The following is a 24,177-nucleotide window of genomic DNA, read 5'->3' as shown; positions in this document are numbered from 1 at the left end:
TTGTATTAGCTTAGCTACTCTTATTCTGAGCATCATCTTTACTGGTAGGCACAAAATAAAATAACCACCGTCGGAAATTACACAAGGATTGTCATTACTTCTGTTTTTATATATTCCAGTAAAAACTGCCAATGGCATGATGTTTCAAGTCTCTCCTTTAGTGAAGTTCAGCTTTTAGAAGGTCAAATGAAATTTTTTAAGACTGTGCTATACAGCCCTGAAAAATTTCCCAGTAGTTCCACAGTGAAAAGTTTTTGAGAGAATTCAGGCAAAGAAACGCTCTTCCTATTAGTTTCTACATACAGGAAGTAGAAGTTCTCCACACTGCCACTCATTTCCTTCACCGTGTGCAACTTTCTAATTTTACCTACCTAAAGCAATTAACTAATTTTCTTCAAATGGAACCATTTTCCTACTTGAGTGAGAATTATAAAACAATCCAATTTGAAGCCTTTCATTTCAACTGACTGTGTTTCAAAAACCATAAAATATTAATTGTGATGTTCTTTATTTTCCTTCCCTCTGAAATACCCATTTATTAGCTACAGTTAGAAAAGGGACGCTGACCTCAGACAGAATGTTGCTCTGATGAGAAGTCTCAGATAATTTTCTTAGCTTACTAGCTGCTGGTTTATTTAAGTGCTATAGGTCACAATGAACAAACTCCATGACAGGAAGGAATACTTTCTGGTGAAAGCAGGGGGACAATAGTGGTTTTCTTCTACAGCAGGGAACAGCCTTCAGGCTGAAATATTAGTTTCGTTAACATCATTAAACATAACACAACTTTTTAAATAAAGCTTTACTGTATCATGACTTGGTAATCCCTCATGGCCCTAAAACCTTCAAAACATAACAAGAGAGACCTCTCCACAAATTACGATTACAATTATTTTTTTTCCAGAAAGAACAATGTAAAAAGAACCAAATTAGATATTAAGATGTTAGATATACATCTGTGGAAGTAAATGGTTATTATTTTATTAATAAGAGCCACTAAAACAGATAATTAGGTAAATTCAGTCAAATTAAGATACTTGTAAGATAAATAGATAGCCTCCAGTGAATGTTTCATTATTTTCTCTATATAAAACAATTAATACTAAAAAAAATACTTCTTTAAAAACAGCTTTAAAAACAAAAACTCTTCACTTATTTAAGGAGAAAGCTATACATAAACAAAATCACTGCTTTAAAATTTTTATTCTTTAACATTTGAAATTTCAGTAAATTTCAGAGAAATGACAAGTACTTTTTTTTTCTTTTTAAACAAAATAATATTCTCTGAAATCCTAAGCTCACTGTTTCTAGAAGTTTGGATACCTTACAAACAATTGAACATATTTCACAAATCTTAGGCTCTTAATATGACCCTTCACGTCAGCAGGCAAAGCAGTGTTTTGAAAAATCAGAATGCCCTCCTCTCAGGCCCATAGGATGCACAGCAAGGTATATTTTGCTACAGCTCAAAACGCCTCCAGGCAAAGGGTCATCCACAGCACCTCTGACAATCTTTTCCAATGCCTCACCACCCTCTGAGTAAAAAATACTTTCCCTAACATCTAACCTACATTTCCCCTCTTTTAGTTTAAAGCCATTCCCCCTCATCCTATCACTAACAGACCACATAAAAATAATTCCTTTTCCTGCTTATAAGCTCCCTTGAAGTACTGGAAGGCTGCAATCAGGTAACCCCAAAGTCCTCCCTTAAATATGAGTACAATGCAGGTGTAATTGGAATGAGAAGTCAGTCTTGTCTTGCACATAGATAAAGCATGCTCATGTCAGCAATGCAGGTGTTCCTACCTTACAGGAAGTCGGGCCCTCTGAGATGACAGCAGCTCTGTAGGTCCAGTGAGGTTCATCTCCCCATCTTCAAAGGATACCTGGGATACACCCTGTTGAGAGATTTCAAAGCACATTTTGAAACTAAATACGTGTATAGGCATGTAAAAGACTGGCTGTGTTTATACTTTTGAGTCAGTACTTGAAAGAGAAAGCAAGCCACTATTTATTTACCTCACTAAGGGTGAGGACTGAAAGGCCCATTATTTATGGAGTATACAGATAACATTCAGAGAAACAGTCCCCTTGCTCACTCCAGCATCCCACTAAACTTTCACTGACACATGGGTTTAAATATGCTTGAAGGCCCATCCCACTATGTGGGGGAAGAGAGAGGAATAAGATCTTCTGTCAAGGTCCAGTAAAATCAGTAGATTTTCTCCCTTCTTCTGTCTTCATACAACCTAATGGGAGATTCAGAATCTCTCAATCCACTACAAACAGAGTGATGTAACAATCTACCCACCTGGACAAGGCAGGCTATGGTATGCTTGGGCACCTTTCTTTAAAAAACTACTCCATACTTCTCACTTTATGATACCATAGCCAGTGCAGAGCGGGGAGGACAGACTGAAAGAGCTGTGGAGAGCCCAAAGGTCCACAGGACAGGGAATAATTCAAGCTGAAGAGTTGATGACACCACAAGTTCCACAAAGGTTGAGCTGCTCCCAGTACTGCTTCCCCACTGCCAATCCATCCTGAATTCTTTTCATCTCTGAGCCACCTCCCCGCTCATGATAGATTCTCTAAGCCTCAAATCACTCTTTGCATTCCATTGTAGCATTACTATGGTAAAGACGTTTCCAGATTCACTTCACAGAAAACACTAAGAAATAATTTGGCCAGACATAAAAATACAGTGCACAGAGGGACCTAACATTAATGCTAACACTCTTCAAAACTATTAACTTTCTTTTCCTGATCCTTAGATTCTTTATGTTTGCATTTTTTTCCATGGTGGGAAAGGGAAAGAGGTACAAATGAGATAAGACCACTGTCAGCAGGTGATATATTAGCTTTAATGTACTGCATTTCATCATAGCCTTCATGGCAATAATGTAAACAAAGCAAAATCTGTAACAAAGACCTTCTTTGGAGAGGTCACTTCTGCCAACTCTGCAACAGGAATATAGCTGGAAGACATAAATCTTCAGCTGTCAACATACTAAGGGAATTCAATTCAAAGCTTGATCTTAACTAGATAAAGCCAAAAATTAATCATCATTTTTTTTGTTATTGCAGTACAGGTTTTCACTGTAAACACTCGCCATATCAAGTCGTCTCAAGGCAAAGAGTAGCAATGTTATAAATTAATTCCAAAAAACACAATCAACAAGATAGGTAATTTAATTTTCAACAGAAGTTTCACAATGTATATTAAAACATCCAATTTTTCTGAAAAAATGGCTTTACCCATAAAGATGACTTTCTAGGTTTGCTGTTTTCAGTTCCCCTAAAGATCTGAGGAACTTATTTTCAGCTCAGTAAGTATCAAGAGAGCTGAAGGGATGAGGGGGCTGCTTTATGCTTTAGAGAAAAAACACACTTAGTCTACTAAGCAAATTTTGGAACATAAAGCAAGCTGGTTCCACCCAGTTACACCCCCGCCCCCCACTTTTGATCACACACCACCAGAGTTTCTGAACCTATTATGAACTGGCAGCATTTCTTTTTACATGTTAATCAGAGCACAAGCCAACAGATTTGGCTTCCACAGCAAAGCCAATACAGCTCACTAAAAGCAACGTCTGTCACTAATGAAAGAACTATTTGACGAAACGTGTACTGAGTCTATGCTATCTCTTCCAATCCCTCTTTACAGTGAAACCATGTGTCAATGAGCAATTTTTGTTGTATAAAGCATATTCCTCACTAACCCCATAAATCAGGAACTCAATCTCAAGCAGCAAGTTAGCAACAGAAATCTGACACACAGCTTTCATGTGCTGACTTCATTTTGAAAAAAGATAGAGCCTTGGTAACAACAGATGTCAGAAGGAGACAACTCTCATTAACCAGAGAGCTCCCAAAGCTAATCTTTTTTAGCCAACCAGAGGAAACACTGGTGCTACAAAAGGGTTTTCAATTTAGAAGGCTGAAAGTAGCCAAACATAAGCAGATTTTTGGGTGGTGAATTAATCTGCCCCTTTTTCTTCCAGACGTTGGCTGCAACACAGCACTGCTCAGAGCATGACCAAGAACTTGCTGCTCATGGCTCCAAACAGTTTTGCTATTTAAAGCTTTGCTTGCAGTCTGTTCAAGTCTGTGTATGCTACGTTCGTTTTCTATCTTTTGGCTTTGGGGTTACTGTTATTTTTTGCTGTAGTGAGGTTACATCCATACTTGTCCTCCTTCCCCTCTTCTCTGGGTAACAGATTTCACAGTAGTGATAAATATAGATTGCAGAACATGATGTCATCTCGTGTTTCTGTTGACTGATTCACAGTTTTTAAGCCACAAGGGACCATCTTTGATCAACAAGTCTAATGTCACACAGCACAACTTTGGCAAGTGCACAGTGACACTGCCAGATAAGAAAAAGGTTTTCACTGAAAGATGGGAACTGCTCTCTTTTCTGCAAAAGGTAGCAGAAGAAAAAGATGCTGGGAAGCTGAAAAAAGTTGTTACAGATAATAGAGGTATCAGACCTCCAGTAGAGATCTTCAAGGACAGATTTAAAAGCATGTCAGGAATGTTTCAGGGCATGTTCATTCCTGTGTCAGAAAAAATGGTCCACACTTGTGAGGTGCCTGACAGACCCACACCTCCAAGGTAAAACTTCAGCAAGAGATTCAGAGTTTGGAGCCCATAAACTTCAACTACAGCTCTTTAAAAATTCACTCAAGGGTAAATGCTCCTACAAGAGAAGTTATCCACTCCTGAGCTGGACCCCAGTGTTTACAGAAATACCATGGAGAGTGTTCAGTGTTACAGCTTCCTGCTTTGATTTGAAGGTAAGTGCTCACATATTACAGATCATTGCATACTAAAATCAGTAAACATAGCCAAATAAATTTAAAGTCTTGAATGATTGACAAAACATGAATCATAATAGTGACTCATTACAGAGCTCTCTGAGAATGACATTAGGGCTCCAGTCACATAGTAATCACTACAAATAGACAAATTCCTTCCATACTTCAGCATTTCATTAGAGCCACAGTTAATTTAAACAGATTGTCTCCTGCCCAACCGGCTGAAAGACAGCAAGCCAGTGATGCACAAGTAGAGACACTGTTAGAAGACAATGATCCAATACACACAAATTCTCAATCTTTATTGTTTAACAAAGACCAGTTGTCAGTTTTTCAGTAGTAGCAGAATTAATGACACTGACTCCCAAAAGTTTAGTCAATTCAGCTGGCTGTGTAATATAACAGGACCGTAGCTTTCAGCCAGGAAATAGGAATAAATGCAAAATGCTGCAGTAAAAACAATAGGCAAGAAGGCAGATGTGTCTAATAACAGTAGAATTGAATTTTTTTTATTTATTTACATAGGTATAATTTTAATTAAGCAATTTTTCTTAGTGCTACAGAAAACACGCTTTTCAAATTAGAACTGACACGGAAGAGCAGGATCCTATGAGATAACAGCTCTCAGCCAACAACTATATAGCTTGAAAAATTCTCATATTCATTACATTACAGTTCTTGAATTAGGTGAATGTGTACACTCAGCAGTAAGAGCAACCATACACACCAGTAACATTTTCTACTCTGTGGACATGCACTGTGTTCCCAATTTAACAGACAGCATGGGCAGATATCAGCCTGAACAGCAAACATGCTTGAATCAGTCATATGTCTTACTGAGGTTAGACTGTATGAAAAGTGCTCCCCCGTTTATTTTATTTCTTTCATTTTTGAAAATGTGCGATTTATATAACTCATTGGAACCCATCAGCATCAAGAAAGTGAGAGTGGTGCTTTTGAACAGAGAGGATAAAGTACTGCTTTCAGAGGAAGAGATGGACAAAATGAGCTGAGTGACACCGGTCTGCACTGTGCCTAGCCACTGCTTCACTTTCTGGCTATCGTTGCAACTGAGAAACTGTGCACTTCCACATTCTAAAATATCAGCGCAACCGCTGTTTCCCAGCTCTACTCTAGCTACAGTGTAGTTTTCCATTATATTTCAGTTCTCCTAAAGCAATATTTTGCACATGCAACCAAGGGTACACCTCAACGCCCAGCCCAACACAGCTGAGCTCTGAAAACAGCCAGTAGCCACAGAAGGGCCATTCTTCACCTTGATTCTCCCTGATACACTCCCACTGCTTTTCTCAGGGCAAGCAGCGGGTTTGGAGGTAGTACAAAATTTCAGATACATCACTTTTGAAAAGGTACGTAGCCAAAAAAAAATACATTCTCTTTTATTTCTTTCCTTATTAAACAATGACCAGACAAACCTCAGAAGTAGATGGGAAGCTCAGGGAAAGAGTAACTGTGTAAACAACCAGAGAACATCCTGAGTGCGGGGTATTCTTGCAGCATAAAGCTTAATTAAGTGTCATTAAACACTAACCATACACTTGAAAGAAATAAATAAGATCTATTAATAAGAATGATACATGGTCCCCACTCAAAGTGTGGCATATCCCAAGGGAAAACAATTTTATTTGAAATTTTATTTTAATGGCCAAGTTAAAAATGAGGCTGCTGTAGGACTGGGGCCAGCTGATAGCTACCCACCCCCGACACAAAGGGAGTGCAGGCGGACCCTGTGGGTCAGGGCACACAGCCCACACCTCCCTCCAGGAGGGCCAGCAGGAGGTCAGCCCCACAAATTGGTGGCTGTGAGGAAACTGGGGGGTGACAGGGATGCTTGCTTACAAATGCAGGAAATGTCTCATACATTGCTCCAGCAACAGACGTCGTCAATTACCGTATTTAAAAACTGAACATTTTTAGCAACACTTTCAGGATCACGTGAACATTTCTGACAGTCAGAATGAATTTACAAAGCCATTGCACTATTTTTAGCTTTAAAAATCAGCATTTTCATAAACATTCCCAAACCTGTTAGGAAGTGTTAAAATTTAAAGGTGCAACCTTTAGTTACAGCAACAAACATGACAGCTGACGTTGCATCCCAGAGATGATCCTTGAAACCATCTAGCTCAAGGAATGGGCATAAATGTTCTTTTTCATTCCATCAGGATACAATCAAGCACTGGTTACACAGTGACAACCTTAGGTGAACCCAGGTCCCACACCTGAATTTATGTAAAGTGATGTGACACAGGGCTGCTCCATGCTCCAGTAGTGCTGAGGTGCCAGCCAGGTGTCCCCACACCTCAGTGAGCCTGCAACAAGGGCACCAGACTTTCTCAAATTAACCCAGATCTGTTCTTAAGACACCTTTATGAAATAAAATATTTTCTAACTGGAGAAAACCATTAGAATCAAAGGCTCTTTGCAGCTTTAACATTGCACATTGTAGAATACCAGCTTTCAGTAGGGCACACAGCAACCAAGGTCACTCAAACACCAGAGATGAAAACAAACTAGACGTCAATATCTTCATTTCATCTGCTTAGCTAACTTTTCATTACTGAGCTAATTACCTGCCCACACAGCTTTACACAGCAATCAAAAAAACCATCCTGAAATGTAGCTGTAAGCAGAATGGTTCAGTATTTCAAAAGTTAGTACAATATTCCTTAAGAATTTCCAGATTAATTTTAATATTATATCTTCCTTTTTCTGACTTCTAAACATAATGAAATAACTAACAAGTCCTTTTAAAACCAACCAATGATAGAAAAATGAGTTAGCTGCTCAGTGTGCTCTTAGAGAACATGACAGAGCTTGTCCCCGAAAGAAATTCGAATGAACAGGCATGCAAGCTGTCATACTTAAACATGTGTTCTTTCCACAACCTATTTATCCACATTAAAAAGTTCCTAACCAGCTAACATCCCCATGCTACAACCATCGCTGATCTATTCAGCACAGAAACCAATACAAAGTTGGCTAATAAAAAGCCAGGAAAAGGAAAAAGCACTCTGCCTCCACAAAACGTGGTAAGTATTTTTAAACAGCTTACAATACTTCCTTTGCACTTACTGATTAAGCTACATCATCTTCTTGATTATTCAGAATGAAAATCATTTGAAATGGATAATTGATGCAATTGCGCTGTACCTACAAATGCAATTAATCATTTGCTAAAGATGATTTTTAGGCAAGCAACAAATATGAAAATAAGAATCATACAACTTCTTTCAGTGTTGTCAATTGAAAAGTATTCTACTGAACTGTTGAAAGATTTTTTTTTCAAAATAAGAATAGCTGTACATCTTCAGATATTTTCAACATGATATGCAAGTGTATTCATGCTTAATTAGCACAATACAAAGACAAGCTGTAATGCAGTTTGGCTTTCAGCAACTACATGACAGCTTGAGGAACCATAACAGTGACATTTTCCCCTCTCAACTACCAGTGGATGCCTTGAAAGTTGTAGCGAGCTGATCTTGGCACTTAAAAAGATTTTTTAAGCCAAAGGCATAAATAGACATGCTCGTGGGAATCAGTCAGGAGTGGATTAAAATTTATTCCCCTGAATTGCTCGCTACCAACTGTCAGCTGAGGGTTATCCTTGTGGCTGAGCTATACTGGTTGACTGCATACTTACCAGTGTTCTTCAACACTAACTCCAACTGGGTGAAGCCACCTTACTTTTGCTGGCAGGTCCCCCTACTTTGTGTGACTTCAGATTGGAGCAGATTAGGAGTAACTGTACCATACACACAGCTCATGTGATATACTTTGAGTTGTAATGAAAAGTGGAACAAGAAAAATGAGAACCACCACAGTTAAAGTCTTCAGAAGCAGTAGACCTGCTCATAAAAGTCTGGACTTAAGCCCAACATTTTAAGAATTTCCAGGGCAAGGTGTGAGCAGTATATTTTCCAAAGTAGAATAAAGCAGCTTTTAGAAGCATTGATAGTGTACGGATAAATATTTGGATTTAGCAGTACTACTGGACAAGAACCAATTCTTGAAATAATAGAATTTGTTTTCAAGAGAGAAAAAAATTAACTGCTGGAAACATAAATAATATGGTAGGTGTTCACAACATTCAGAAGCTGTCAGTATTGGAGTAACTACTGAAAGGACAAAGGTAAGCAGCCAGTCATATAACCACTAGAACCTTTACAACAAACTATGTATTTATTACCCCTCTTTCCCATTTATCATGATCTTTTGTTTTTGCTTGGGTGGCCATTCAAATAAATGCTGCTGAAAGCTTCTACAGAGCTTTTCATGCCTGAAGCACATTAGGATTCTATAGGGTCTACAGAGTTTTAGAAAATGAACCTCTTCCCTTTTCAAAGAGAATCTGCCAGGGTGTGTCCAATATCAGACAGAAATCCATTGTAGAAATTGTACTTGTAGAAAGAGTTAAAGTCAGCGTAGAGGTTTTTCATTACTAAAACTATATTAATACAATCAAGTAGCTGCTAAATCAGGCAGACAGTTTTACAGACTTAAATATCCTTTGTCTGTTTGAATGTATCTACATGGTCTTCTGAAGACCTGAGTAAGACCTCTGCCTGCACTTCAAGACAACTGGACACTACAGAGCAGCATTAACAGGTCAGCATGCTAGAATTAGGTTACTATTTGTGTCTCAGTAAGATTATTAATTTGAGTGTATCCATACTAAAACCATTTTAAAAGATTTTGGCTGAAGTAAAGCAGAGGAACTGTCCTGTCCTGCCCCTAGTTGTTAGCGATCACATATATAAACCCTGAGATTCTACTAGTGTAATGATAAAGTACTAATATTTTATTTGCCTCTCAGGTTTTTATTTGTTTTTAAAAAACAATTGCTAAATTTTCTACAGAAATCTATGTTTCTTTTATTTAGAGGGAACATTTAGTAGTGCTATCAGCAAGGCAAGGCAGTGAAGAAGCAGGTACTTCCAAACTAAAACTTATGATTTCTTCTGTATCACCCACTTGGAGATAGAATCTATATTCAAAGAAAGGGTACAACCTCTGCACATACGAGCTATTATACAAACTATTTGGGAGCATTCTCATTAAAACGTCATTTTAAAAGCGCATGTCAGCAGCACTACAAATATGCACATTCATCCCTTCTCTTGGTTGGAAACTGCCATAGGGCAATTAATACTGCAAAAAGTGGGAAAGAAGTTCACATTTCTGCGAGAAAATCCACCAAGATTTCCTCAGACCAAAAGAACACTGCATTGTCCTCCCTAGCTTGACACACTGTTTTAAACTTCAGAAGATCTTAACTGACAGAATCTTTTTCGATTTGAGAACTATAAACCAGTATTTGGAATCCTTTCTCATTTGTGCTAAGAGGAACTCCTTGCACTCTTCTTTAAAAGCATATTTCCTCCTGAATAGAATTCAGATTCTACTTACACCACTTAAAACTACTAACTCTGAACTTCTGGAAAAACGTTCCTCAGTACACAATACAGAAAAAAAAATTGCAGTCGTAGTTTCTTTACCAAATCAAAACTTTCTGCTTTATCTACGCCATTATGCCATCAGTATTATCTGAAAGTCTGATAAAGAACGCATTTCAGGTAAAAGATAGATCAACGAATGACACATTACATTCACATCTTTATTCCTTAAAGGTCCTCATTGAATTTAGCTGTCTTTCTCAGTTCAAATAAAAATTATGGATATGTGGGAGACGGTCTCTTAACAATGCTATCATTGCCCATTCAGTGTTGAGAGAAATGAGATGAGGGGAAGAGAATGTGGGTTGAACAACCAAATGAAAATCTGCCTTCTCACCACCACCAACATAAAGTGGGAGTGGATAACAGGAGTTTCCAAAACTCAAACACCTAACAAGTTTTCAAAATTAGAAGAGGGACTTCACTAAAAAGCATGTTTATGACTTTGCTGCTAAACTCTGAGTCAGACATACAATGTGTTACCTGAAACGAGTTTGGATGGTTGTGGAAGTCCACAGTACAGTTGATTCTGCATCAGCAAGGAAAATCAAACCATTACCTTCCATCCACCTGTCACAGCAATGCTCACAGTCTATGAGCAACGAAGTTACCATTTCAGAGAATTTACTGCTTTGGAAATTAAATGGTAATGTCAGTAAAAACGCTGCATGTAAGTGGTGTATGAATACTCTATTTTGATCTAGAAGTCACTCTCTTAACCATATTTAAGTCAAGACGACAGTCACCCCAATAACCTAGAAATGAAACCCTTGAAGAGATGGAGATGCCCACACTGCCCGCCTCTCTACAGAGGCACTCATTTAGTAACACACGCCACAGGTGACTGCCTCTTGCTGCCACCCAGAGCCATGAGCATGCTGGATGCTGTCCCTCAGCTGATGCTGCCGCAGAAGGCACAGGACTCCATGCACCTCTGCTCCTAGGACGGCTGCTCTGATGTGCTACGTTATGCAGCCCTTAGTGCACAGTGTCAGTAATTGCTAGTTGTGTTACTACTGCTCTTTATGTGGGATTATCATAGCACCGATTAATCAATTAGCATGGATTCATTAGAGATAAAAGATAGGGCAATGTAATTGTGTTTACTGAACAATGGATGATGGTATGCTTAAAAACTCAGGCTTCCTAATAATACACAGCCCACCGTGCAAGACATACACAACATTATGAATATTTAGAACATCCTTACTGCAGAACTACAGCAGCAACAATCAGCATACGAATGTATGCATGCAAGTAATGTTGGAGCCTGAGCAATGCAGAGGGGAGAGCACATGAGGCACACGGTGCAGCTGAATGAGTATTTTAGCTTTGAATACATCTTTGTAGAACAGCTGAATCATTACCTGTACTTCAGAGTCAATGCCTCACCACTCTCTCAGTAAAAAAAAAAATAAAAAAATAAAAAAAAATCTCAACATCTAACCTAAATCTCACCTCTTTCAGTTTAAAGCCATTCCCCCCTTGTCCTATCACTGTCAGATCACATAAAAAGTCAGTCCCTCTGCTACTTGTAAGCTCCCCTCAAGTACTAGAAGATTGCAATGAGGTGTCATCCCCAGAGACTTCTCTTCTCCAAGCTAAACAAGCCCAACTTTCTTGACCTTTCTACATAGGAGAGGTGCTCCAGCCCTTTGTTCACATTCACAACCCTCCTCTGGACCTGATCCAATAGCACCCCCTCCCCTTCTTGTGCATCCAGGCCTGGCCAGTGTTGGCAGTGCTCCAGGTGGGGCCTCACAAGGACAGAGTAGAAGGGGGACTACCTCCTCCCTTGTTCTGCTGGCCACCCCTCTGCTGATGCAACCCAGGATACTGCTGGCCTTCTGGGCTGCAAGAACACACTAATGGCTCATATCCAGCTTTCTATCCACCAAGACTTCCAAATGAAGAATTATTTTCTCAAGACATCTGAGGTGTATGTTCTTTACTGCTTCCCTTGGCAGAGGTTGAACACTGAACATCAGCTGTGAGAGATCATGAATACTGAGCTCCCAGACACATATCATGTTTCAACCATATGATTCCCTTTAGGCACGAATGTTATGGTAGAAGGCTCCTTCTCCTGTCTTATGGTGGTATACAGTCTGGCCACTAAGGAATATAAAATGATGAGAATAGTTTATTGAAAATAAGGTGTAGTCAAGGTGTTGAAATACAACTTCTGCTGTACTCCGAAAGGATAAAGACTGAATAAGAAAGTAACAGCTTACAGAGGAAGCACTTTGCTTAAAAAGCTGTGGTAGAAACCAAGCCTAACTAGACACCACAAAAACAGAAATCTTCCCAGAAGTCAATAATCAGGATCCCATGAGAGACCCAATCTATAGCACAACAAGGATTTGAATGCTCTCAGTGACGCACTTCTCCAGTATTTTCCCAAGATATTTTCACAACGTGCAAAGGAATCACAGTTTGTGATTAGCGTAGAGCTTCCTCAGCTTGGAACATAACCTTTTTACTAAACAAGGTCCTAAAAATCACATTGCTTGTTTAGATTAAAGACGCTTTTATTCCTGCTGAGAGTTAAGTGCTCCCCGCTAATGTAGTGGGGGGGCAAATTTATTTACTCTTCAGTAGATACAGGCATTAACGAAAGACTTATCAGCTTGCTTCAGTCCAAGTGGCTTAGTGGTAGCAGCTACCTATTATTTAACCATTTTCTTCCTATTTTAAGATATGTTTAAAATAGTAATACATAATTATGTATACACACACACACAAATATATATATATTTATGTTTCAGATAAGATTTATTCGAGATCATCTCTGATGACAAAGACACTATGAAGTCTCACAACATGCCTCAGCACAGGAAAGCACTGTGTCCCTTAGAAACCCTCACCTCCCCTTGGCTTTAAACATTCATTGAACCAAATTGCCAATCCTCTTTCTCAACAAAACTAGTGGTGACACTGAGGCTAGGAAGCTATCACGATGGCCTAAGAACAAACCAACACAAATCAGTCTTGCCTTTCTATTTGACAGACAAACCCCAGAATACAGATGCTCCTAGTTTTTCCTTTTGTCTTCTTGAAATCCGATTCTAAGAAAGAACCTGTCATTGGAAAAACAGGCTATCAGTCTCCAAGAATTTCCAAAGGGAGCATGAGAACACCTCAACTTACACAGCACCAAACAAGTGAATAAGGGTTAAATGTCTGAATCTCTTCAATTAATTGAGTTGTCTGCATGTGAACGTTAGAAAACTTACTGCCCTACACAAAGTCCTTGATCTTGATCCTAACTCTCAATGGAAATTAAAGCAACTGCATAGAATTTTAATTCTGTGCAACTGTATACAAAACTTTATTTTACAATCTGAAATTACAGGCGCAGTGTTACATTGAATTTATGAGTGAATATTATTAATAAATCTGAGTCAACTCCTGTGAGCCAAGACATTACTATCACTGGCTTATCTTAAACCTAGCAGGTAATTTAAACCAGAGGCAGATCACCTTAGAGTACAGTGTTATTTCCAACAAATCCTTATGAATCATAATGGCATTTTCAACCCCTCGTAGGATTTTAAGAAGTCATCCAAAAATAACCTTTCATAAAATGATCTGGTTTTATGTTAATTATTAGCTACATCTTCAAATAGCAACAACGGTTAGTAAATAATATGACAGCAACAAAAATTGTAGTGGAAGGAAACAGAACTTATCACACTGCTGAAAGAAAGCAGGGTGAACAAAATACCATTAGCAAACATATATGAGCATATTCATTGGGAATAAAATAGCACAGCAATAATAAAGACATGCAGATGAAATAAGCTCCAGATATAAAAATATTTTGCTGTTTCAGCTACTGTTCAGATTATGAGTGAGCAATATTGTATAGCAAGAGCTCTCAGTAGTGACTTTTTAAATTTAGAGAAAAATAAGGAAAAAGGAATTGCAAAGGTAAGTTCATTTTCACACTGCCGATGTGTATTTATTGACAATAAATATTGATACCAAAGACAATTTGTCTTTTTTTTCTTTTTTAACTGTTATTAACAGTTACAGAAGGTCTTAACTGCACTAAAACTGTTAACATCAACACACAAGGACAAATGTCAGAACACATAGCTGTTTGTTCTTCAGGTAAGCACAAGTGACACGAACAAGTGAATAACTCCCAGTAATAAATAAATAAATAGCCTAAGCTATCAATTCTCCAGATTCTTGTATATATATGTTCCTAGACAAACATGTCTGTTGATCCTAAGCTGTTCTCCTTTGTTCTCTAAGCAAAGTTAATTATAAATTAAGAATTAAATTAAGAATTAAAAAAAGTTTTCAATAGAAATTCCTGATTTTTTACTTATTCCTATTTTATTATAAATATTCTCCTTTACATCAGTGTTGTGGGTTTTTTTCCTAAAGAAAATATCACAGAGACATCCTCTGTTTGGATTGCCACAAAGCAGAAGACAATGACTGTCTGTCTGCAGGCCTTTATGTAGTTCCATCATTTCTAAAGCCCTCCACAGAAGACAGTGAAGCTGATTTTAGATTAGTAGAAATACCATGCCCTGAGGCAAAATAGTTCCAAAGCTTCCAGTTTCTTCATATGAAGAATCCTAATAACTTATTGCAAACACTCCAGAAGTGTGGTATACACACAGCAAAGTGAACTAGTGCCATCCCCAGACTGCTTTCCATACATGTCAACTAAGCATCTATCTACTACTTTTTTTTGTATGTAGGACTCAACCAATGCAGTTCCCATCACAGCAGGCCAGCAAGTTACAAAGTACTGTACAGGACAGCAAATACAATGAGATACAATGATGTTGGGATAGGTGTGCATATGTGCAGCTTCCTCTCCAGAACTTCTAATTTTTTTTTTAAACATTTTGAATAGACATAAAAGACAATGTCTTCCCGCTCTTTTTTTGAGTTCAGAAACTCAAGATTTATGCAGTCATTGAACATTTAGAAGATACTGGATCACATTCAGCAAGACTAAAAAAAGTGAAAGTGCTGCTTTATGAACACCTAGTTTCATCTGCACTGTCATCTCTAAGACTGCCATTTGTTATGGTCTGCAAAATAATGGTTTCCAGTTGGCACTGAGCACTGTAGCTGCCTTGGACTAAGTTTGCTCTCTCTGCTCCTGTTTGAGTCCATTTATCTCACACAATGAGCACAAAAGAAAAGGTGAAGTAAAATACAATAAAAAGCTATTTCAAGAGCCAACACAGTGAAGGTGCTTTTGAAAATAACATGGCAAACAGATTTGTTTTACATAAAAGTAGCCTATAAATCAATCTTCATGAGAGCCATGGGCCCATGCAAACCTCTCCAAGACTTCCAAGATTCATGCCTCCAGCAGCCCATTCCTCCCAAACTGCAGACCTCATTCCTTAGATTGCTTCCTTTGGCTCTGCTGGCACAATTTTTTTTACTGCTTCCCAGCAGGGCAGAAGTTGGACCTGAGACTGTGCTGTGACAAGCTGAGGGATGCCAAAGGCGCACAGAGGAGCAACAACAGGTCTCAGAACATCTGGGTACAATGTTTGAGACTGATTGATTTATAAATTAGCATACCCTTAAGTAACAGATTGCTTTTTTTTTTTTTTTTTAAGAAATTCTAGGCTTTAAAACTTTAGCACAATTAGCTTAAATACTTAGCACAGAGCAGATTTGTTTTATTCAATATATTATTACCTATGAATAAATCCAAGATAAACTATTCAGGTCTGACTGTTATTGGAAACACTCTAAGAGTAGCAGCATTTCTACAGTAAATGGGATAGAGGGTGGTTTTCTTTTTGTCTGCTTTTAAAGAAACAAGGTGACCTTTGTTAACTGAAATTTATTATTTAGAAAAAGCAAATTAATACAACGTTTTGAACAGAGAAGTTATTTACATTATCCCATAGAAATGAGAAGATTTTCCTGGAGACTTTATAATTGCATTATAAAAATCCACCACAAGCTGTTAAGACTTCACTTGCAGCTTTCTTATATTGAGCACTACTAATCTGCATATTTAATAGCTCCAAACCACTGTAATGCATTCTGTGTACTTAAAAGTAAAGACATTATATCTTCTTCTAGGAAAAAAAAAAGGTAGAAATAGCTACAGTAAGTTACTTGGTGGAGAAAAGAAAAAAGTAACCTGTTAGACTTTCTGAAGAAAGGCATTTTGGTGAGCAGATTCACTAAATTCCAGAGCAACTGAAGAAAGCAATGAATGCTTTCTTCTGAAAATTAACCTAGTAGTCTAGGACCCCTGAAACAAGGTAGATCCTGCAGGCACCTGTAATACATCTTTCGCAGAAGTAGAGAAAAAATGGTGAAGGAAATGCATTTTTTTGAGTATCAGTGTGTAATCTCATTTAGGGCTTTAAATTTTAGTACAAAAGGATCATTATTTGGGCTCAACTTTTTAATAGGAAGCACTGGATATGTAAAACAAAACTGGGGAATAATAGGATAACATGGATCTGAGTTTCTGAAGTGATGCACCATTGCACTTCAAGTTACTCCAAATTTCTGTGCAGTACACACCTGCTCTTGTTCAATGGTAACTGAGCAATAAATCCCAGAAATGAGGGAAAAGGGGGCCTGGGAAGCTGAACACCAACTCAAAACAATTTGCACCGTGCTTTTCCTTCAAGTGTGAGATGCCTGCAACACCATGTTGTGTGCACAAAAGGAACAAGGTTTTAAGAGAAACAGATGAGTTTTCCACTTGCTATATCCTCCTCCCAAGAAATATCCCTTTCCTATTTAAGTGGAACTTAAAAAGAAACTCAACCAGAAAAACTACAGCTAGATTTTATAAGGTCTGAAAATCTGTGTGCATCCTTTGTGTGTGAATCCCCATTGCTATATTCTGGCTCCAACAGTCACAAGCATCATTAAGTCTGAAAATCACAAATGCAAGGATCCAGCATGTTGAATACAACCTAAAAAAAAAAAACAAGTGTGAACAGTTCTTTCCCCTCAAGCCCTTTCTTACGTCTTTGTAGCAATCAAATGGAAACTGTTTACCATATGAAAGTAAATATTATTTCTCTTATGGCTACTGGACATCTGATAGCCTCAGGCAATCCAAAGGGGTCCCAATAGTAACAGCTCAACCTAAAAGCCAAAGGGCAGATACCTTTGAAGTCAGAGATGACACAGAAACAAGAGTAGACCTTGAAGTTTGGACTGATGGAACACACTTCAGCATTTCAGAGCACTTTTTGTTCATTCTCACAATGCAGAATAGGTGCGAGGGATCACCTGCAATACTAAATGCCAGAGTACCTAATGGCAGAACCTTCTTGCACAGACTCATCCTCCACTAAGGAAGAGATAAAGGACACTAGCAGTTCAGGTCAGGGGGCTCAGGGCTTTGGCAAGTGGCACAGGGGAACAACATGTCAGGTTCTTGGTTAGGCTACAGGGACAGCAGAAGTTGTTAATATTCTGTGAAGTATTAAGCTTTATATATCTTATTATTAAAATAATGCTCTTAGATATGAATGACAGAACATCTCTGTAAAAGTTATTATACTAAGAGAATCCTGCTACACAGGTGCATATAGGAAAGGATCTCACCCTGCCACTTGGCAAAAATCATGATTTTCTGTGCACATGGTGCTTTTCCTTGGTGGAAAAAATTGTGTAGGAACTGTAATTGCAGAAGCTGTTATATGTCGTAAGTGTTCAGATCTGCTCTAGATAGATTTGTCATTTATCTTTAAATCAAAAATTATCAACAACTGTGCACACAGGAATAGTAACAGACAATTATTTGCCACCAGTAATTTGTATTTCTATTGCTGCAGACAATGGCTTCAATCTGTGGTCAACAGACTCATGTAAATTCCTCAACTATTTCAGAGATGGATATAATAGATAACTGAAAAGCTAACTTGCGGTCTGGGAAGGCCCATTAACAAAGAAAGGGAAATTGTAAGCCATACTTCTGATTATAAACTGGTTAGCTTTTGTGACATGGCAGAGACAATTAACTCTCCTTTTCTTTTTGCTATTGAAAGGACAAAAAAAATTTTTTTGTTTGTCTCTAATGAAAATAAAACTACACACTACAGATTGTTGTCTTTTTTCCTCTAGGAGTCATACCAGATTTATTTATAGCAGGGCTTTTCACTTTATCTGAAATGTCACAACTGAGCCACTAACTTTATGCAGTTTCTTGGTTTAATAACTACGGTAGATATAGCACATGTTCTGCTTCTGCCCCTCTCTGAAAATAAACAAAACTAATCAGGTCTAAAAACTAGTTTATATCTCACTGTTCATAGCAAATAGAAGGAGTTGGGCACAGATAACCCAATTTTCACCTGTTTCTGCTTACTGCATATACACTAACTCAATTTTGATCGATCAGCTAATGTTTGCAGACTTACTACAGCAGCACAAGGGTACTACATCCATTCAGCTTATTTTTTTAAAAAGGCACACCAAGATGAAATGTTGTTCATGCTCCTATTTAATTTTATTTTAGCTCTTTGTTTATCTCTTCACTTCAAAGCACTTCCAATATGAGGAGCGGTTTCAGTGTGACAACTTTGTAAAATTAAAATAGAAAAAATGTGCCAGCATCAATCTGCTTTACATTGGAAGGCACAACAGCCTTGAGATAGAAATGACGACTTATGAGAACTAGCTATAATGAACCCAGAAGTTCTATCTGCAGCAGAAAAAATATATTAGACTAGACGCTGAACACTCCTGACACAATTTGTCTTCCTCAAATAGGAGCCTCCTATTCCCCAGCCACAATCTACAGTGAAGTTAAACTCCAAAAGCAAGGGAAATTCACCAACGTGAAGCCACATGATTCTGTTTGCTAGCATTTCTTATTTGAATTGAAGCTGCCCAAAGCCCACACTGACAGGAGTGCAGCACAGAACACAGCTGAGACTGTCCAAGAGCTACACAGAGCTGGCAGGGCAGAGGCAGCCCATTCTCATCCTAAAGGGCAGCAGCAATGGCTGGCAGCTACCCCCAGAAGAAACACCAGCAGAAGCGCCCAAGTGGCATAGCCAGCCCAACCTCAGCAGTTCCAGCCCCCCTGGGAGCTGGGCAGGGGCATGGGGCTGTGATGGCCCAGAGGGCGTTGAAGCCTGCCCTAAGGAACCACATTCCCTCATGCAGAAAGAGCCCTCATCTCATGGCAGGACAGGCATGAAACTAAAAAGTCCTATTTGAGTCCAAGATCAGAGAGAGGGTTTAAGAGTCCGATGCCAATAACACATCAGTAACAAGCAGGAGTAGTGTCTGGGCTGCTGAGCACTTATTTTCCAGCAACACTAGAATTTGCAAGTTTTACTCTCTGAGTTATCAAAATTTGGACAGAAATTTTTTCATTACTTGAACTGAAACATATTTAGCTGATTTCTGTTCCTTTCACAATAATACATCTGGGGTACAATTTCAGTTCTCTTAAAATACACTGTTAGCAAAGGGCACTACATATATACCATATGTGCAGATAAGCAGGCAGTATCTCCTTTACATTGCTTTCCAAAGTCATGCTTTCTCACTGGAAAGAGCTCCTGAGAGGTTCAGTGCAGAGATAGTACTGATTTTTGCCTGACTAAAAATAATTTTTTATAGCACTGGTGAGTGCTATGAATTTGCTTTCTACCTCCTGTTTGTACCATTATATTGTACATTTAATAGAAATCTAAATTTATTATCTCAACTATTTTAAGAGCAAAGGAAACAGATAAATGGCATCTGTAACATTTTCTCATTTGATTTTTAGACTGCAAAGGAAACATGTATTTCAGAATCACAGAACTGTAGGGCTGAAAGGGACCTCTGGAGATCATCTAGTCCAACCCCCTGATAAAGCAGGTCCTGTTCAGTAGGTTTTCATTTATTACTCTTAAATATTCTGTATTATCTCACATTGCTTTTAACAAATTAGTTTCTCCTACCTCAATTGGGTTTTCCCTCTTTCTTCCCCCCATCTTTCTCCCAAGGGGAGGGAGGGAGATACGTCACATCATTAACTGCAACAGATGCTCATGTTTCCTTGCTTGACACTTCAACAGCCATTTATTTTTTCAATTTTACCAGAGCTGAACAGATTTATCATATGATCCACACTGTGCTCACCTGTATGCTATAGTGGACAATGGCTCATGCAGCCCTCAGAGCCCTCTGCCCTGTGTTGTAGCTTGGTGCTATCCACAAAAGTTTGTGTGAGTGGCACAAAGCTCATATCCTCACACTCCCTCTGGAGATGCTTCCTCCAGAAGGCAGCTCAGAGCACCCACATTGCCTTGGACAGATCTCCAGAGGATGCCTGTCTACTCACTGACCATAGAGAGAGCCAGGAAGTAGAGCAGTACCAAGAAACCGCAATTCTGCTGCTGCTTTGTCCCCCATCCCAAATCCACAGATCTTGATGACTGCATCACTAATAAATTATGAACATTGAATATTTTAATAAAATTTAAATCCCCTGAACACTACATGTTAGACCTGTGCTTAAAAAGTAACTGGTATCAGATCACATAAAAATAATTTTAATGGAATTAACATTAATAATATGGTTTTTTATACACTTCTTATTGTACTATAAATGCATAATTGGTAACAGATTCAGTTCCCAAAAGTGTTTTAATCTGTTGGCACAGTGTCATACTTAAAAAAAAAAATCTACTTTTATTTACAGGAGCACACATCTGGTTCTAATGAACTTCCTTTACCTGTTAATATCAGTGTCTGCATGACTGGTGACATTAACAGAATAGCTTCATCAACATGCCTCTCAAAACAGACATTTAAAAAAAACAACTACAGCCAAACCAGACACTGAAAGGTAAAAAGGCAGAAAACCATAGCCAGGAATTAAGTGATCATTTGGTTCAGTGTTGTGTAAACCCAAGGATGACTTTGTGATCATAAACATGGTAAACCCTAATTTGAATATGTTGACAGGTTCTTGCTATGAAAGCATTCAAGGCCAGGCTGTATAAGACTTCAAGCAACCTGGTCTACAGGGAGGTGTCCCTGCCTATAATACAGGAGGTAGGAGGGAACCAGATGCTCTTAAAGATCCCTTCCAACCCAGCCATTCTATGATTATATGTTCTCAGGTACTTTAAAAATATGTCAGAGCTTTGCCTGTTGCATATTAACTGGACAATCAGTCTGACCTTAACAAATTACCCATCTCAAAGCATTCTTACTGGCAGTGTTTGGATACGCTTACGAAGAGTAATATGAGCAATTCTTCCCTTCTCTCAGGATGGAGTGCTTCCTATTTTAACAGAGAACTGAAGTACAGATAATGGCTTGAAGAACGTAGCGGGGGTGCCTTCTCTTACCCCAACAATTAGCTCCGTTACTTACAAGTTCATAGAGTAATTCCTAAATAAAACATTTCTACTGTAAAATTTTTTCTACTCTGAATTGTCTGTGCTCTTCTAAGGCTCCCTGGCAGGAACTGAGGGAGGACTTGCTCTATCAGATTTCTTTCCACCAGGAGCAAACCGGTTCCTGCTTTGAGCTGTTCTCCCCCCTGTGCAGTACACCACCTCGATCATCAATATTTTTTGTAGAATACTCTCCCCTCAGACACAGTTACTGTATTCACTCTGTCAAACAGAAATCTGATATATCCAAGAAGGCACACACTCGACACAATGGAAATGCAGATACGTTTATCCATATAATGCACATTAGCCCTGTTGGTTTCATAGATAGCATAGAATTTTCAGTAGTTAAGAATCAACATATCCTTGAAGACATACTTGACACTTATGCAGCAATTGCAGATGCTTAAAAAAAAAAAAATCTAAGTAACACGCTCCTGTGCCTTTAAACCAAAACCAGGGGTAAAACTCATTCTTTGCTTAAGAGAATATCCATGCAAGAACTTTAGCGACAAATCTGCCAGCTTCTCAGACTTGCAGTATTTCACATTTATTTTTAGAAGAAACATTCACACTTTAGCACTACTGGCAGACCCTACTTTGCCCCTTTTTCTTAAACAAACAAACAAACAAGCAAGCAAAAAACAAACAAATAAACAAAAAACCCACTTAGCAACTCTTTTATTTAAGGTTTAAGTTCTTACCACCCTATTTTGGACAGTGAAACAGACAGCAATGCCAGCAAGAACAGCAGCTGTAAGACATCATGACATGATTTCATCCCAGTTGTGTTACCTCAGCAGTTCAAACAGTATGTGGTATTACGAGCATTTGTTGGGAACGATGCAAGTAAGAAAGCTGGTTTTCTTGAATTATTCAGGCAGGAACTTGAGAATTTGTATATTCTGACACTCAAATTAAACCAAGGTGAATTCAAGGCAATACTCTGTAGTACTGTGTTAAAAATAAATTAGTAACATCGTATGCCAATACCCATCTTGATTCCCAAGCTACTTAAATATATATATACACACACACAGTCTTTCGGGAGAAACTATTCTTATAAGGATAGTTTTCAGGGGCCAAAGTTTTGTGGGTTTTGTTTTGTTTTCCTGACACTACTTGGGATATGTATAAGCTTGAACTTGCAAACACACTTTATGACCTGAAATACAAGATAAGGACTGCATCAGTCCAGACCATGGGTATGCCCACCTTTGGGTGCCCAGCACCAGGACTTTGGGGTGACTCATAAACAAGCAACTATTGTCCCTGATAGTACAGAGGAACAGGAACAAGAATTTGATTTTGCAGCTGCTCACCAGCATTTATCATAGAATCTAATCATTTCTACTGTCTCATACATCTACATACTGCAAGATGATGTATGAAAAAAATCCAAAATGAGCTTTTTTCCTAATATCACAGAAATATTCAGGCCTAAGTATACATTAAAGACATTTGCCATTATCCTCTGTTGCCCATTGAGTTACTGTACTTCAGAAAAAAAATATTTGTATATTTAAAGATCTGTATTTCAACAGGACTCTGACTGAGAACCAGTTTTATTTTAGCTATATGTTTCTAGAGCTTGTCAGTAAACGATATGCATGAGCCATGTTGACTGCCATCTTACACTTTTAATTTGACTGTCAGACATACACGCAACTTGCTAATGCTTCCTTCCAATTTCAGCACAGCGTGCCTGTTGCGTAAGCAGCCTGCTAAAAGCTGTTCCAGATGGAATGACAGTATTTTGTAGGACCCCAAAGATGTAGCTATAGAGATGAATGTATGTCAGCAGCATTGAAAGCATGACCTTTCTTCCCTTTTTTGTCAGCAGTTCTTATTTCCACCCTATAATTTTTCCACATTCTTTGTAAGATAGGCCATGTGGGAAAAAAAGAAAGCGTTTAGGTCTCACAGACATCTTCCATCATCTGCAATCACATTACCTGAACGCACAAGGCAGAGGACAATGGAGAAGAAGGCTTATAAACAGCCAGGCATCTTTAAAATGATAGCCAAGGCCCCAAATATATTTTAATAAGGAAAAAAACCCAGCCCACCCCAAAACATAAGTTCCATAATAACAGAACTTCAGTAGTTTTCATAATAGGTACTTTCTCTCACGAACGTTCACTAAAAACCTTGCATTCCTCTCACTGGAAACTGGCTTTAGAAAGCAAAACATTAACAATGAATAACATTTTACCAATTGTGCCATTATTACTGATAACTTATGTACTCTATTAACATCACAGAGCATTCATTATTAGCTCTTATTAAGAGAAATCACAAAGTCTACTTATCCTTCTCAAACAAAAATATGTAAATTACTCTCACCGCTCACCTTATACAATGCAGGTAAAACAATGAGCTTGTTCGGAAGTGTAAGCTATGCAAGGAAGCACAAAGAAGTCTATTTTTTTCCCCATGCATATCTCTTTGCACATGCAAAGAAAGAAATTACCACAGGGCACTTCTGTCCTGTTTCAGATGATC

General features: G+C 38.4%; 1 protein-coding gene across 1 annotated transcript in view; it reads right to left on the bottom strand.

Moving 5' to 3' along the window:
* Nucleotides 1–24,177, bottom strand: part of PARD3B (par-3 family cell polarity regulator beta) — a 359,707-nt gene that overhangs the window by 217,562 nt on the left and 117,968 nt on the right. Inside the window, exon 5 of the mRNA XM_065750387.1 lies at nucleotides 1,807–1,898. Coding sequence (XP_065606459.1) covers nucleotides 1,807–1,898 — 92 coding nt within the window. The remainder of the gene's footprint in view (nucleotides 1–1,806; nucleotides 1,899–24,177) is intronic.

The sequence above is a fragment of the Cyrtonyx montezumae genome, unplaced genomic scaffold (genome assembly GCF_038088225.1).
Source record: "Cyrtonyx montezumae isolate F1298 unplaced genomic scaffold, pur_monq_1.0 scaffold_7, whole genome shotgun sequence".
Taxonomy (NCBI): domain Eukaryota; kingdom Metazoa; phylum Chordata; class Aves; order Galliformes; family Odontophoridae; genus Cyrtonyx; species Cyrtonyx montezumae.
This window is presented reverse-complemented; position numbering and strand designations above follow the sequence as displayed.